The 13,770-nt window shown below is 43.3% G+C and overlaps 1 protein-coding gene across 1 annotated transcript; it reads left to right on the forward strand.

Annotated features, from left to right (window-relative positions):
- Positions 1 to 673: 673 nt before the first annotated feature.
- Positions 674 to 12,134, forward strand: LOC137864377 (GDNF family receptor alpha-4-like). The gene is made up of 8 exons (XM_068698453.1): positions 674 to 830; positions 4,459 to 4,734; positions 5,433 to 5,525; positions 5,944 to 6,289; positions 6,368 to 6,477; positions 7,585 to 7,719; positions 8,515 to 8,645; positions 8,953 to 12,134. Exons 1-8 carry the CDS (start codon positions 788 to 790, stop codon positions 9,085 to 9,087), a joined length of 1,269 nt encoding a protein of 422 aa, XP_068554554.1. The 5' UTR covers positions 674 to 787; the 3' UTR covers positions 9,088 to 12,134.
- Positions 12,135 to 13,770: the final 1,636 nt, after the last annotated feature.

The raw sequence follows: 13,770 nt of genomic DNA on the forward strand, positions 1-13,770 counted from the left end.
AAAGAAGCACACCTGCCTTAATTTCACCTAGGCTCTTGGAAATGCCCTACATAGTGGGGATGTAGAAAAATAGCTCAATAAAGGCCAAGCCTGCAACAGGTAAGTTTCTGAAAAGATCCTTCACAGCAAAGCTAATGCAAAGGAGCCAAAAGCTCATGCCACCCTTTCTGCAGACTAAAGAAGCATCAAGGGAATTTATTCAAGAGACAGCTAGCATCTGTCCCGTCCGAGGCCACTCTCTCTGTTTAATGTTCACTCACTTTTTTTTTTTTTTTTTTTTTTTTTTTTAGCAAAGCACACCCCTGTAGGTGCTCCTCACAGTTATCACCGACTACAGCTTCGCCCTCAGTGCTAGGACTCAATGTTCAACCCAGCAAACGGGAGTTTTACACGGCATCCTTCCAAAGCGCCGCTTCTCAAACATCCTCGCCGGGCTCGCCTGGGCGCACGCCCCTGCGCGGCCCGCGCCGCGGGGCCCGGCGGCTCGCCGGGTGCTCCCGGGACAGCCGCGACGGGCCGCCCCCGGCTGCAGCGCCCGGCCCCGGCCCTCGCCCCGGCCCGCCGCGGCTCGGAGCGCCGCCGCTACCCCCGCGGAGCACGGGGCCGGGGCCGGGCCGGGCCGCGGGGCGGCGCTCGCCGCCAGCACCTCGACGGGGCCGGGCCGGGCCGGGCCGGGCCGTGGTGTGGCGGGGCGGGGCTGGGGCCGCTCCCAGGCTGGCGGGCTGCGCGCAGCCCGTGAACTGCGGACCCGGCACCCACAGAGAGCGACCGCTGGCCGGGCTGCAGCATGCGGCTCGCCCTGCTCCTGGGGCTGCTCCTGTCCCGAGCCGGTAACAGCGCGGGGTGGCGGGCGCGGCGCGGGCAGGGCTGGGCTGGGCTGGGCAGGGCTGGGCAGGGCAGGGCAGGGCAGGGCTGGGCAGGGCAGGGCAGGGCAGGGCTGGGCTGGGCAGGGCAGGGCAGGGCAGGGCAGGGCGGCCCTGGCCCCGGCCCCGGCCCCGGCCCGCTGCCGGCAGAAGCTGTGCCCGGGGCTGGCGCCCCTCGCTGCCCCCGGCCGGCCGGTCCGTTTGCGCTCTCCTGGCGCCGGGCGAGCCCGGGGCGCGTCCCGGGCTCGGGGCTCCCGGCCCCGGCAGCTGTGAAGAAGCCGTGTTTCAAACCGGGAAAGGCGTGCTGCTCCTTTGACCCGAAACGTGAATCGCAAGCCCTGATGTGACCAAGGAGGGATGCTCTGGGGCGGGGGAGCGGAGTTCATTGAGGCGAAGCTCGCGGAGGCGAAGGAGGACGACTTCGCTCCTCCGACGCGCAGCGGGGAGCGACGGATGTCAGGAGCTGATCCCTCAACGCAGCAGAAAGGGCACAAAGACAGTGTCCGTTCTAGCGCTTGGAGGAGACGCTGAACCTGTCTGAGCTAACTTTGCTGAGAGCTTGTTTTGATAGCAACCTTCCAGGCAGTACCCCTCTGAAATGCTTCAGGCTGATGGTTTTCTGAGATGAGGCTCAGTTTGCGAAGACCAATCTAGGGCGCTCCTGTGGAGATGCAGCTGTTTGTCTTACTCTGCCCTATACTACTGACAAGTCACAATGGCTGAGGATGGAAATGGTTCCTCTTTCCAGTTCATCTCTTTCTTGGGCAGTCGTCATGGTTGAAGTGGCTAGAAATAGAGAAACTACAGAACTTACCTGAAGCACTCCTAGACCCTACCTATGGGATGTCAGTGCTTTACATTCAGAAAAAGGTGCAACTGGTGAATATCATGGCTGCTACAAAGAAGAGCTATTGTGCTGAGATCTCAGTAGCATTTACAGCCACATGATTACAGTAGATTTCCCACAGTTTTCCGTTGTCCAAATACTAATGCTTATTTTATATTTGTTCTTAATAAAGCGAAGGCTTCCTTTCTGCAATTGTCCTCTCTTTCAAGAGCTAGGAGCACTAGGGATATTTAAATAATGATACTATTAATTGTAACTCAATAAATATATATAACAGAACACGGAATCATAAGGGAGAATAATTGGCTGTTGTATTAGCTCTTAATTTCTCTAAGATATAAATAATCATGTTTTGTGAAGTTAATATTATTTATTTATTTATTTTGTAACTGCAGAAGGGACTCCTGTACAGCCCCTTTAATGCTTTCTGCAAGTTAAACTACAGAGCTTTCTAATTCTTCCACCTGACTGCCTGGAATTATAAGTTTTTGTTGTTGGTGTTGTTTGTTTGTGTTTATGTTTGTTTGTTTGTTTTTTACGAAGAAGCATGTCATGTATTAGGGCTTAACACCATGCATAGCTATTATATGATGTCTGTTAAGGAGGATTGTTTTAAATTTTTCTGCTTTGAGGTTTCCAGCAGCTGTTTAGGCCTGTGGCAAAAACACAGTCCATCCATTTATATTCAGTTTTGCTCTACCCTGTCAATAACTATAACACTTTAAAGTTTTGAAAATGTCACTTAAACCTCAGGTGCTTGTTGAGCAGAATTCTTAAGGCTAGGAAAGTATGTCCTGTCCTTTAATGAGCTTACTACAACAGCTACTACAGGCCACTGTTGGAGATGGTACTTTGTTCTGGCCTTGTGAGGTAAATCAGTTTGCACCTCTTAGAATTCCAAAGCTACTGGAGATAACAGAATCATAGAATCATTTAAGCTGGAAATTTTGCTATTGGAAATTTGCCCTGCTTGCAACCTTACGGGATGTAATCAAACTCAGAATGTTCTTTAAGGTTTTGCTGAGGTGGAATGCCTAACCAAAACCTATTGTGCCAGATGCAAAGCATTTCTGGTGAGAGATTGTTTTTCAGAAAATTTACAAAGTTGTATAGTCTTTATATAACAGCCAGATGAACAACAAAGTACAGGAAGTACTAGAAAAGCCAAGAAATATATATGATTGGGACAGAGACACCTAGATGGCATTACTGGGTTGCAGGAAAACTAGGAAGTTTGAGAAGCGGACTAGTATGGAATTAAACGACCTACTGCTTACAGCAAATAAACTCATGAAGCCAGCAAAAGTGAAGGAAGTGAGAAAACAAATTAGATAGCGAAGACAGTATACCACATAATATAAGCTGAACCTATATATATATATATTTAGCTTATAGTGAAGACAGACAGAAATAGTAATACAGCACCTTCTGATCAGGAGAATGACAGGTGAGATCACATACCCAAAGAACATCAAAGATAGGTGTTAGGCTAGGCATAAGTTATTTCCCCAAAACAGCCAAGCAATATTGTCCTGAAGGGAAGAAACATACTACTAGCCTACATAACAATTCTGTTAGCAAATAGTCTTGTTCCAAGTCTTCACAAGTCTAGGTTGGATGGGGTTTGGGAAACCTGTTCTAGTGAAAAGTGTCCCTGGCCATTCAGGGAGGTTGGAACTAGGTGGTTTTAAGGTCCTTTCGAACCCAAAACATTCTGTGATTCTATAGTTGTACCTGTACTGTAAACATAGATTCATATACTATAGAAATGAAGAAAGATTACAGACTGAATTCACCTCCCTGTGAAAATGTCAGCTCTCCCTCTGTATTATCCTTAGGACAAAACAGTCTATATATTTAAAAAAAAAAAATCACCAGGTTTTAAAGATTGTATTGTTAAATTAAGATTATTTAGTACTTCCATAAGGTGGTGGGATGTATATAAATTCATATTTTATATATATATAAATTAATACATGTGTTATACAAATACACACAAATAGTTACACTCAGACTTCACAAATGACCAAAAGATGAAAGCTGACAGGTCGTGCCTGCATCCCAGCATTTTTGGCAGAAATTTCAGGGATTCGGTTCTATATACTGTAAATTGATTGCATGTCAGCACTTCTATATGAAACTACTTGCATCTAGTGATAAGGGTTTCTTCTGTTATACAAAGGATACGTATATTTATTCTTACGTTTGCAAGCTCAGTACAGCAGTTGCTTTTACACCCTGGAAATGGCTTTCTCAGTGCATCTCTTAATGACCAGTATATACATAGCAATGGCACTAGCACTGACTTACATCACACAGTGTCGTGTTAGTACTTGTTTATTTCACTGAGCTTTTCATCACCCAGATAGGAGAGTTTCTTCAAAGCAGGCCTCAGGAAAGCCAAGGTTTCCATAGGGATTTACTGCTTCAGGAAAATACAGAGCCATCCCTGATCCTGGCCAAATTGAAAGAGTGAATGGTGATGGGGGGGGGGGAGGGGGGAGAAGGCTTTATTAAACAAAATATTTTTTGAGATTTTTCATTAATCTTTTGTTCCCCCTTTAATACACTAATACTCATCCTTTTGTTTCTAAATGGAGAAAGCTTTTGCTCCTTGCTATGTATATGAAGGACCCCAACCAATTCTGCCTTGAGTCCTTACTAGGAATGTCAACAGAACAATGATAATGAGGTTGTGTGGCATTCATCTTGACTGAAATCCTAACAATCTTTTCCCTGCTTGACCAGGAGACCTCCTGTCTCTGCCAAGGAGTGATTGCATAGCAGCGGAACAGCTGTGCCTCTCAGACTCCATCTGCAATGCCACCTACAGGATTCTGGAAGACTGTGCCCTTGCTAAGACTCGCTTCCTTCCACTGGATCATGATAGCAGGGTCAGATGTCTAAATGCAGAGCTAGACCTTGGAAACAGCTCTTTACTGCACTGCAAGTGTCACCGACGCATGAAGAGACAGGAGCATTGCCTACGCATTTTCTGGACTGTTCACGCCAGCATGACAGATGGTGAGATGAAATAATATGAATTTAGAAGGTTCTAGTAAAGCTCAACCCTGCCCCACCACCTGAAAAAAACACGTGAAGGGCCACTTCCCAACACTGCAGATACCACCTTGGAGTCACATCTCCTAGTAAAGAGGAGTCATTACTTCTCTGTTTGATAAGCATAGAAAACTGATCTGGTCTGAGACTGGCCCTTCAAATACACCAGGAACCTTAAGAAACAAAGATAGCTAGTTTGAGATATTTACTTATATTTAGTGCTGTGAAAATCACCTCAAAATGGTCACATCTGTCCGTCACAGAAAATGGATGTGAGAGTATCACACACACTGTAATGGCATCCATGAGCACGCTACTTCTCTCCAGCTTTAATGGGATGCTTATACTTGGCCTCCCACCAGGGACTGCCAATGCTGCATATCTCCTCACTAGCACTGAGGCTGAAAAAAAGCAAATTTCAACATAGACTAAATTCCAGCCAGAAGAAAGCTAATGACAAAATGTAATGCTGTTACTATACAGTAACACCTTTGCATCTCCAGCAGAACCATTCTTGGCATTTGGCTTTGAGCATGATAGAACATCTCTGAACCCCAGCCTGAAGAATCACAAATAAGAGGAAAAAAACAAAACAAAACAAAAAACTGGTCACAACACATTTCTCCCACTGCATAAAATAAAGTACCTTGTGTCTTGCCTAGGCTATTTCAATTTGGAGACCTCTCCTTACGAGAATCCAGCAAATGAAGAACACTGGAAGACAGACTATAATGAACTGGCAGCTCTGCTATCAGGTAGGGATTGTAATGGCTATATGATATGCTACTGCGTGTTTTTAACGTTTCAGGGCTGAAAATTATTAAGAAGAATGATTTGAGGTAATTGCCCTCAGAGGAATGTCTGCTCTGGGTACTATATTTGCACCCCTACCAAATATAAATATAGCTACAGATCCAGGCCTATGAAACAGGCAGTAACCCACAATGATGCATTCTTTGGAACATCAACCAATAAAATAGGTGATTTTGTAACTGACATCACTGCAGTGTCATATCACAGGCACATAGCAGGACTAAGTTGCTTTTTTCATTTTGATGTTAGCAATTAGACCATCAAGTAAGGGCTATTCCTATTTCCATGTAAAATCTTTTCTGAAGACTTGCTTCCTTGTTTACGGTGTGGGTTTTTTTTGTTTTTTTTTTGGCTTTATAGGGTCACAGTTAGCAGGAGATGCAACAAATCCATGCCTGAAAGCAACTCATGTCTGTAATCTGAGCAAGAAGTGTGTTCGGCTGCGCACAGACTATGCCTCAATCTGCACGAAGGGAGCAGGAAGTGAGGACATGTGTGACCGTCGCAAATGCCACAGAGGGCTAAGAAATTTCTTTGAGAAAGTGCCTGAGGATTTTACTAGAAGGATCCTGTTCTGTCCATGTCAGGATGAACTTTGTGGAGAACGACGCCGGAAAACTATTGTTCCCGATTGTTCCTTTCAGTATAACACTAAACCCAATTGCCTCTGGCTTCTGGACTCCTGCTTGGAAGACCACATCTGCAAGTAGGTCTGGCAGCAGTAGACCCTAGCCACAAGACGAGAACAACATAGATGCTGATAGTCTCATTTTCCTTCCTACAGATCCCGACTGGCTGACTTCCAACAAAACTGCCAACCTGCAGATATGTCCCCAGATGGTTGCTCTCAGCACAATCATGCTGCATGCCTGCAGGCTTACATGGGGATGATTGGTAAGTGATACCCAGGGGAACACACAGGGTGAATGCCTTTAGGCAACGAATTAGCAGTCACACTGCTATGCTGTGAGGGACTGTCTTGCTTTGATGCAGGTAATAGTGCTCAGTATGCTCATAAACGTGCCTTAGCCTAATTGATGATAGTGTTCTCACTTGCTTCTGAGGTAAATGCAGCCCAAAGAGAGCTCCTTCATGGCATTTATCACTCTGTTTTGTCCTATCGACTGCTGTCAAAGCAGCAGCACTTTCCTGGGATCCTTGCACTCCTGTTTGCATCATCAGCTGATGCAAAATGCTCGAAATGCCTGACCACTGGGACTCTCTTGGTTGTATGAACTAAGACATCCCTGCTGTAGGAGCTACATCATGATCACAGCAGAATCCAATTGTAGGATTGTTATTATACATGCCCTCATTTCTTAATGTTTACATTCCTGGTGGTTTAACACTGTGTACATGCTGTCTCTGAGCCAGTCAGAACAACAGGTACACAAAGCACCATCAGCTGTTGGAAGGAAAGTTGTCTTTGCTTACAGACATTTGCTGTCAGCCTGCTAATGCTTTTTCAGAATGGTTCAAAGGAGAAGCTGCAAAGTGCAACAGTATCTCAGAAGCTGTAATTCTAGACTACAACTTCTGTTTTTCCAGATGGTTTTGCTATTGTCATCCCAAATAAACTCTGTGCTCTGAATGGCACGCTACAGTGCCAGCACTTATTTGGCCATGCAGTATCGCCTGCTATGTGAGAACTGAGAGAGCCTTTTGCTGTTATATGCCAGTATTGCAGATGAATCTTTGTAAATGCTTCTCATCCTTCAGTCTAATATTTTCACCATGTTCAGTTATCAGTATACCTCACCATCAGATTGTCTGAGTCAGGATTAGCAATCTCCCCACTTTCTCACAGTGTAGCAGACTACACATGAATTCATCAGACCTAGGTCACCTTGCAGGGGCTTCTGATCTCTTTGAGTAACAAGCACATCACAATGGAAGGCTTCTGCCTCCAGGGTAGCATTGCCTTTAACATAAGAGGACTGATCATGCTTCTTTCATTTAGTGAAGTAAATCTTGATTCCCATTTCTGGGGGTTTGGGACAGGCACACCTATGACACCCAACTACATCAGTAACTCCAGTGTGGAGGTCTCCTTGTGGTGTACATGTGAGAGCAGCGGCAACCAGAAGGAGAAGTGTGACCAGATACTCAGCATGTTTGAGAGCAACAAATGCCTTGGTAAGCATCACATCATGGAACTGGGGAAACAGCTCCGCACAGGGAAGTTCAAATCCTGTTCCTTTCAAAATCCTACATTGCATTGCTCTTGCATATAGTTCTGTCTTCTGAAGTGTTTCCATGATCTCCTAGCCAACCTGTGGGACCAGCCTGGATCTGCTCACACAGGTGATTTTGTATCTTACCAACACAGACACCAGTGAAGCTATCTACAAACAGCATTCAAATGAGGGATTACAAAGAAATCGGGGAGTGTCAGACATGTTGTATCCATAGGTTGCTGAGTAGCCCCATCACTGCAGAAGGATTATGGGGTTTTGGTTTCCCCTCCTCTTATTAGCAACATTTAATAAGATTTAAATACTTTGTTTGTAAAAGCTTCCAGAAGATATCAAACAAAGAAATCAGCATAATTAGATAAATGATTATTTAAATCCACCTACTGCTATACTGAAAAGACCTGTGCCCAGCACTGTAGATGCACCTACAACCTAAACATCCCACCTGAGACACTACATACCTGCCCCTTACAAACAGACAGCTGGCAAAGTCCCATAGAAATCCAAAGGTCTTCAGATAGAGTGAAAATTGGCTTTGTAGTCTGTTCTAAAAGTCACAAGTAAACCCACAAAGTAACATGCAATTTATTAAACACAAAATATGTATTTTCTAAATCAAATCCATACAGACTGTGAGTGTCTTTCTTAAAATAGCTACCCTAGACTTCTGTTCACTAAACTCCAAGGTATGCACAAGAAAAGTATAATAAGACTCTTGCTTTACTTCTGTTTACAGAAAATACTATTTGGTCTCAAATGCACCAGAAGCAGACAGGTCTGGAAAGACAGGAAGACTTATTTTATTCATCTTCCCTAAGCTTCCAAGGAGACAGTGCCAGCACATCTCTTGCTTCAGAAATGTCCCAGGTACGTATTGCTTTGTTGCCTCCAGCAAGTGGTGAACCAAGCAGCATAGATACAGTTGTCCAATAAGCCTGGATCTGGAAACATATGATTTTGGACATCAAAGTGAGGGATGCCATATGCATGCAGAACCCTAAGCTGCTTTAGCTGAACCTATTCCTTCCACAGACAAGCAGAAATAGGAGGTCTTGCTGCTTGGCTGCAGAAGTTTCCCATAGTCTCACAGCTGTGCCCAGAATTGGAGGCTCTACAGAGGTGTTTGAGCACAAATAGGTCTAACTGGGATTCATTCCTCCTTTTCATTTCCTAGGTGGCTGAAGTGAAGACGCATCAAGAGACCTCTGAACACAGCAGTTTGCCTATGGTCTCCTCTGTATATTCTGGAGCTGCTGTTTCTTGGTCATCTCTGTCTCTGTTCCTGGCCCTGTTGCTGAGTGCACTTTAACTTGGCATAAATTGCATCTTTCCTTCCCATATTATTAATCTTATTCCATGTCCAGGCACCTCCCACTACTGATTTACCCTGGAGAAACAAAAGGCTTCTGGAAAAGAGGAAGGGAATACCCTTAATCCATAAATGCAGTCACTAGAAACCTCTCCCCAGCTTGCACCCCACTTTCCCCCAGTCAGTTTGCACTAAGAACTGCAGATCTGGAGCACACCATTGCTTCTGCCATGTTAGTATTTTGAGTAAAAGTCCAGCTGATATTCAAGCACTGTATTTTAAAACAGAAGTCTGAATTCTGTCAGAACTTGTGCAGGGTTAGGTTTCTGAATAGAGAGAGGCACCTTTAGTCAGAAACAGCATGAAGCTACTTCAGCATGGAGCTGTAACAGAGGAGGCTCAGGCTGGATTTTAGGAAAAGGTTCTTCACTGAGAGGGTGTTCAGGCACTGGAACAGGCTCCCCAAGGCAGTAGTCACCACACTGAGCCTGCCAGTATTCAAGAAACATTTGGACAATGCACTCAGCCATATAGTTTGATTTTTGGGTGGTCCTGTGCAGAGCCAGGAGTTGGACTTGATTATCCTTGTGCGTCCCTTCCAACTCAAGATATTCTAAGATTCTATACCTGACACTGTATCCTATCACCCCACCCCCTCAAGCTATTCCTCAGGCACAGAGTACAGCATACCATTTTTTAAGGTTTAGTGGCCTCACTCCAGGGAGAGTTGCAAACAAAGCTAAGTAAGTGTAAACATAAAGTCCCTGTCAAATACCAGTTCTGTATTACTTTCAGTTCCTTTTATTTTTATTTTTTTTTCCAAATGCATTCTTTTAAATATATGAAAAACACTGTCCCTGGTCAAGGATGCTATACCCCAGATTATGTTCTTGTTTCTTTCAGTGTTGCCCCTTGTAACTATACATAACATCCATTAGCATGGCTAGCAACAGACTTGTATTTTGTGGGTTAGTAGAAATTTCTCTACTCAACCCTAGTAAATTTATCTAGCCAAGGATGACCTTGCCAGGCCTCAGGCCAAACCTTTTTAGGAATGCTTACAGAAAGCGTATAGCTCATTGAAGCTGTATTCACTACATTGAAGTGGTATTCTCCTGGCACATTCAGTTGCAGAAGCCTCTGAAAGATGGAACTAGTTTGTAGCTTTCCACATATTGAAGTTATCATTTTCCCCTTTCACTCCCTGCCAGCCTCCCCCTTTGCCAAGCTCTATTTCATAATCTGTTTATTCTGAGTGTAAACATGTGCACTGTATAACTGCTGTTATTTTATGCTGCATTGGCCTGTTAAAATGTGGTGTTAAGTAAATATTGATTTCTGAGCATAGGTTAATAGTCCACAATCAATTGTGTGCAAGAGTTGCCTCATCAGCCATCTTATGCTTTCAGGATAGCTAGAAACTGAGTTCAGTACAGTTTCTCTACACACTCATATAATGCCTCTTGTTCATCCTATGAGGCACAACAGATCTGAACAATGTTATGCACAGCTACTACTGTGTGAGCAATATTAGAGTCCTGAATAGATGCAGAACAGGTTAGCATTTCCTTTTACCTTGTGCTTTATGTGCTCCCAGAAAGGTACCAGCTAGGTAATGTGCTGTGGTTCCCAGTCACTGTCAGACACCTTCTTACTAGAGAATCTTCCATTGCTAAATGTATCAGAGTAGCTGTCTTTCTGCAGTGCTAATATTTCTATTTAGAATTCCAGCCTTCTCTTACCTTCTTAGGCAGATAGGGAAGGAAAATGATTGCAGGGAGCAGGACTTTGTCTGTTGCACAGAGAAGCAACACCTTATTTCCATGCAGTAGGAACAAATATGTTATCTTATTTAAGAGGAATATGAAAGCTGTTATTTACCATTGCCTACTGAAATGTGACTATGTGAATCAAAATACAGTATTGTTTCCACATGTTTGTTACCCCTCTTTAATGAAAACAGAGCCCACATTACCACAGAACTCTGAGATCTACATTTGACCATCCTCCATAAGCTGAGGCTGGAAATGTGTGTCAAGGCTCCTTATTGTAGCATTGTAGGTTCTGTTATCTCCAGCGATTGCTGAAGAGTGACAGGGAAGATGAAAACACTGTGCTTTACAATATTCCACAAATCAGTGAGAGCGTTTATCAGAAAGATAGCTTTCCCTGAGCCATCTCTACCACATATACCGTCTACAGCATCCATCTTCTACTCATCTATGCTGTGAGCTTTCCTCTTTCTCCACTTCAGTGCTCTGAGACAGGTGGATATGGGGAAAGGCATTAGCATTTTGTTGTTCATATTCATGGCACTGTGGACTTTTAGCCCCTAATGAGAAGGTTACTGATTGCAACTGCAGCCTCCTGTTGTGCTCTGGATTACATAGGAAAATGCTTTACAGTCAGACAAAATCCTGCTCTAGACAGAAATTAAATAGAACACATCAGTTGGGATTTTTGTCCAAATGTCTTTTTCCAAATGTCCTTTTTCCATGTACATATGCACCTTTATATATACAGCTGCCTCCTAAAACTCATTCATCAATAACTGGAAACAAAATTTTCCTATAAATACACCTGCACTCACAGGTATGCACACTGATACGTGTACAAATCCATTTTTACTTAAACTTTCTTAATACCTAATCTCCAAATATCACAGTTGTTGAATGACACAGCATACATGCATGCAGCAGTATAACTACTACTAAGAAACATCATGCCAGTATCAGTCCAGTTCTGCTAGCATCACAACACACATTTAGAACAGTTCCTACTATCTGTACTACACGGTAATTTACAAAAAACAACAACAAACCCTCAGCATCTATTCACTAGTAACTGCAATACAACATCTACCTAGCACCTTTGCTCTAAATACAAAAATAATCTAATAGAAATTCTCTGTCTTGTCAGTCTTAATATTGAACTCTCCGCAAGCATATAAAAGGAAGGAACCTTCTAATTGTTGTAATGTAAATTATTTTTAAGAGTATAAAATAATACCAAAACTCAGTAATAAAATTTATCTTGCAACTCTAGAAGTCTCCTGCCTTTCTGTGCCTTTAAGAGAAGCTACACTCCTTTGTGTCTACTGCTGGACACACTATGGGAAAGAAATTTAAAGAACAGAGACAGGATCTCTTACCAAGCAATCTCAACAGTAACTTTTTCACTGTCAGGGACTTCAGATATGGCTTCTAGAAATCTGATGTAGCTTTAGATTTCTTAACATGGTTTAATGTATTTACAAAGGGCATTCACATAGTTCTTTTTGAGTAGCGAGCTCAGTCACTGTGTTGGATGAGTTATTTCTTGTCTGACAAGTGAGAGAACTGATAGGCATTTCTTGCCCAAGGTCACAAGCAAGGTTATGCCTGAGATAAGCCTTGGATTTGGAATCCCTGAAGCATCATGCCCTAGCCTCATTAAAATCAAGTAGGAACTTCCTCCAGCAAGCGCACAAGCTTAAGGAACAATCAAAGGAACATGTTTTTCTTTTTAAAGAGGAACACCATTTGTATCACAGATATGGAAAAATTAAGCTTTACTTCAAACACTAATTCTTGGTTACTACCCTGGAATGCCTTTTAAAACCTGCTGATGGTACAAGGTAACTTGGAAGTTTACAAGACAACACTACAGGTTCAGCACCCATAAAGAACAAAGGTATCATTTTCAATATATCAGAAACGTCACAAGTTGCTGTATTTGCTAAAATGGAAGGCAGCTTTACACAAGAACATGAGGAAAAACCCTCCAAGTAATCTTAGAGGTGTCCACGCACCAGACAAAGCTTTTGGGGACAACAGTGAAGAAGCAGGAAGCCAACCAACACTGCTATGGAATCTGAACCAGCTGCTGCTCTACAGCTGCTTCCCCCATTGAAATATGGTAAATATGATCCACGGCTAATCACTTCTACCTAAGGGATTTTGTGGCTGAACCTTTTTTTCAGATGAGGGAGGGTCAGTTGAGGCTGAACTTGGTTTTGCCTCTAATGGAAGCTTTTCTTATAGGTGATTAGCTCTTCTCCAGGAAGTGATTTGGTGTTTGGGTTTCTTGCAAACCCTAGGGTTAGCAGAGGTCAAAGAATACAGCAATTTCTCCAAGTGCCTTCATGAAAATAGCCCCACATACTTTCCATTTACAGCTGATCACCTCCATTATCTGCAGGCTAGGAGGAGATGATCAGCAATTGTTAAGTGCTTGAATCAGACTAATAGCTCACTGCTAATTCCCCCAGCAATGTGAATCTAAATTCCTGGTAAACAAACTGACTGCTTTTCACGCACAGGGATGCATGCCAAAAGCCTAATATTAGAGCTCTGGAGCTAAAGCTTTTAGAGCAACTCAAAGATGTTTGATGACATTATATTATGTACTAAATAATTAGAAAATGAAGGCCCACTTGGAATCAATGAGTTACTGTCTAATTAAGATGAAAAAGGGGCTCTACCCTTTTTTAAACAAGTTTATACTAAAATGGTGTACCTGATAAATGGCGTTGATAGCTAGGTCTTTACCTTTGGGCAGAACACGGCAGCCATTAAGCTAGTAGAAAATAACTGTGATTTTTGGCTCATCTCTTACTCTTATTGGTCCCACCTGTTTTCCTGTAAGGCACAAGCTTCAGCAGTTCTTTCTCTCTCCCCATTAGATGACAAATTTTATTAAGCA

Source organism: Anas acuta, chromosome 14 (assembly GCF_963932015.1).
Source record: "Anas acuta chromosome 14, bAnaAcu1.1, whole genome shotgun sequence".
NCBI lineage: Eukaryota > Metazoa > Chordata > Aves > Anseriformes > Anatidae > Anas > Anas acuta.

Bases quoted from the DNA above. Each gene is read 5' to 3' on its own strand.
- LOC137864377 (XM_068698453.1), top strand. From the start codon at position 788: ATGCGGCTCGCCCTGCTCCTGGGGCTGCTCCTGTCCCGAGCCG. The intron at 4,735-5,432 runs GTGAGATGAAAT...TGTCTTGCCTAG, and splicing joins TCACGCCAGCATGACAGATG to GCTATTTCAATTTGGAGACC. The intron at 7,720-8,514 runs GTAAGCATCACA...TTCTGTTTACAG, and splicing joins TGAGAGCAACAAATGCCTTG to AAAATACTATTTGGTCTCAA.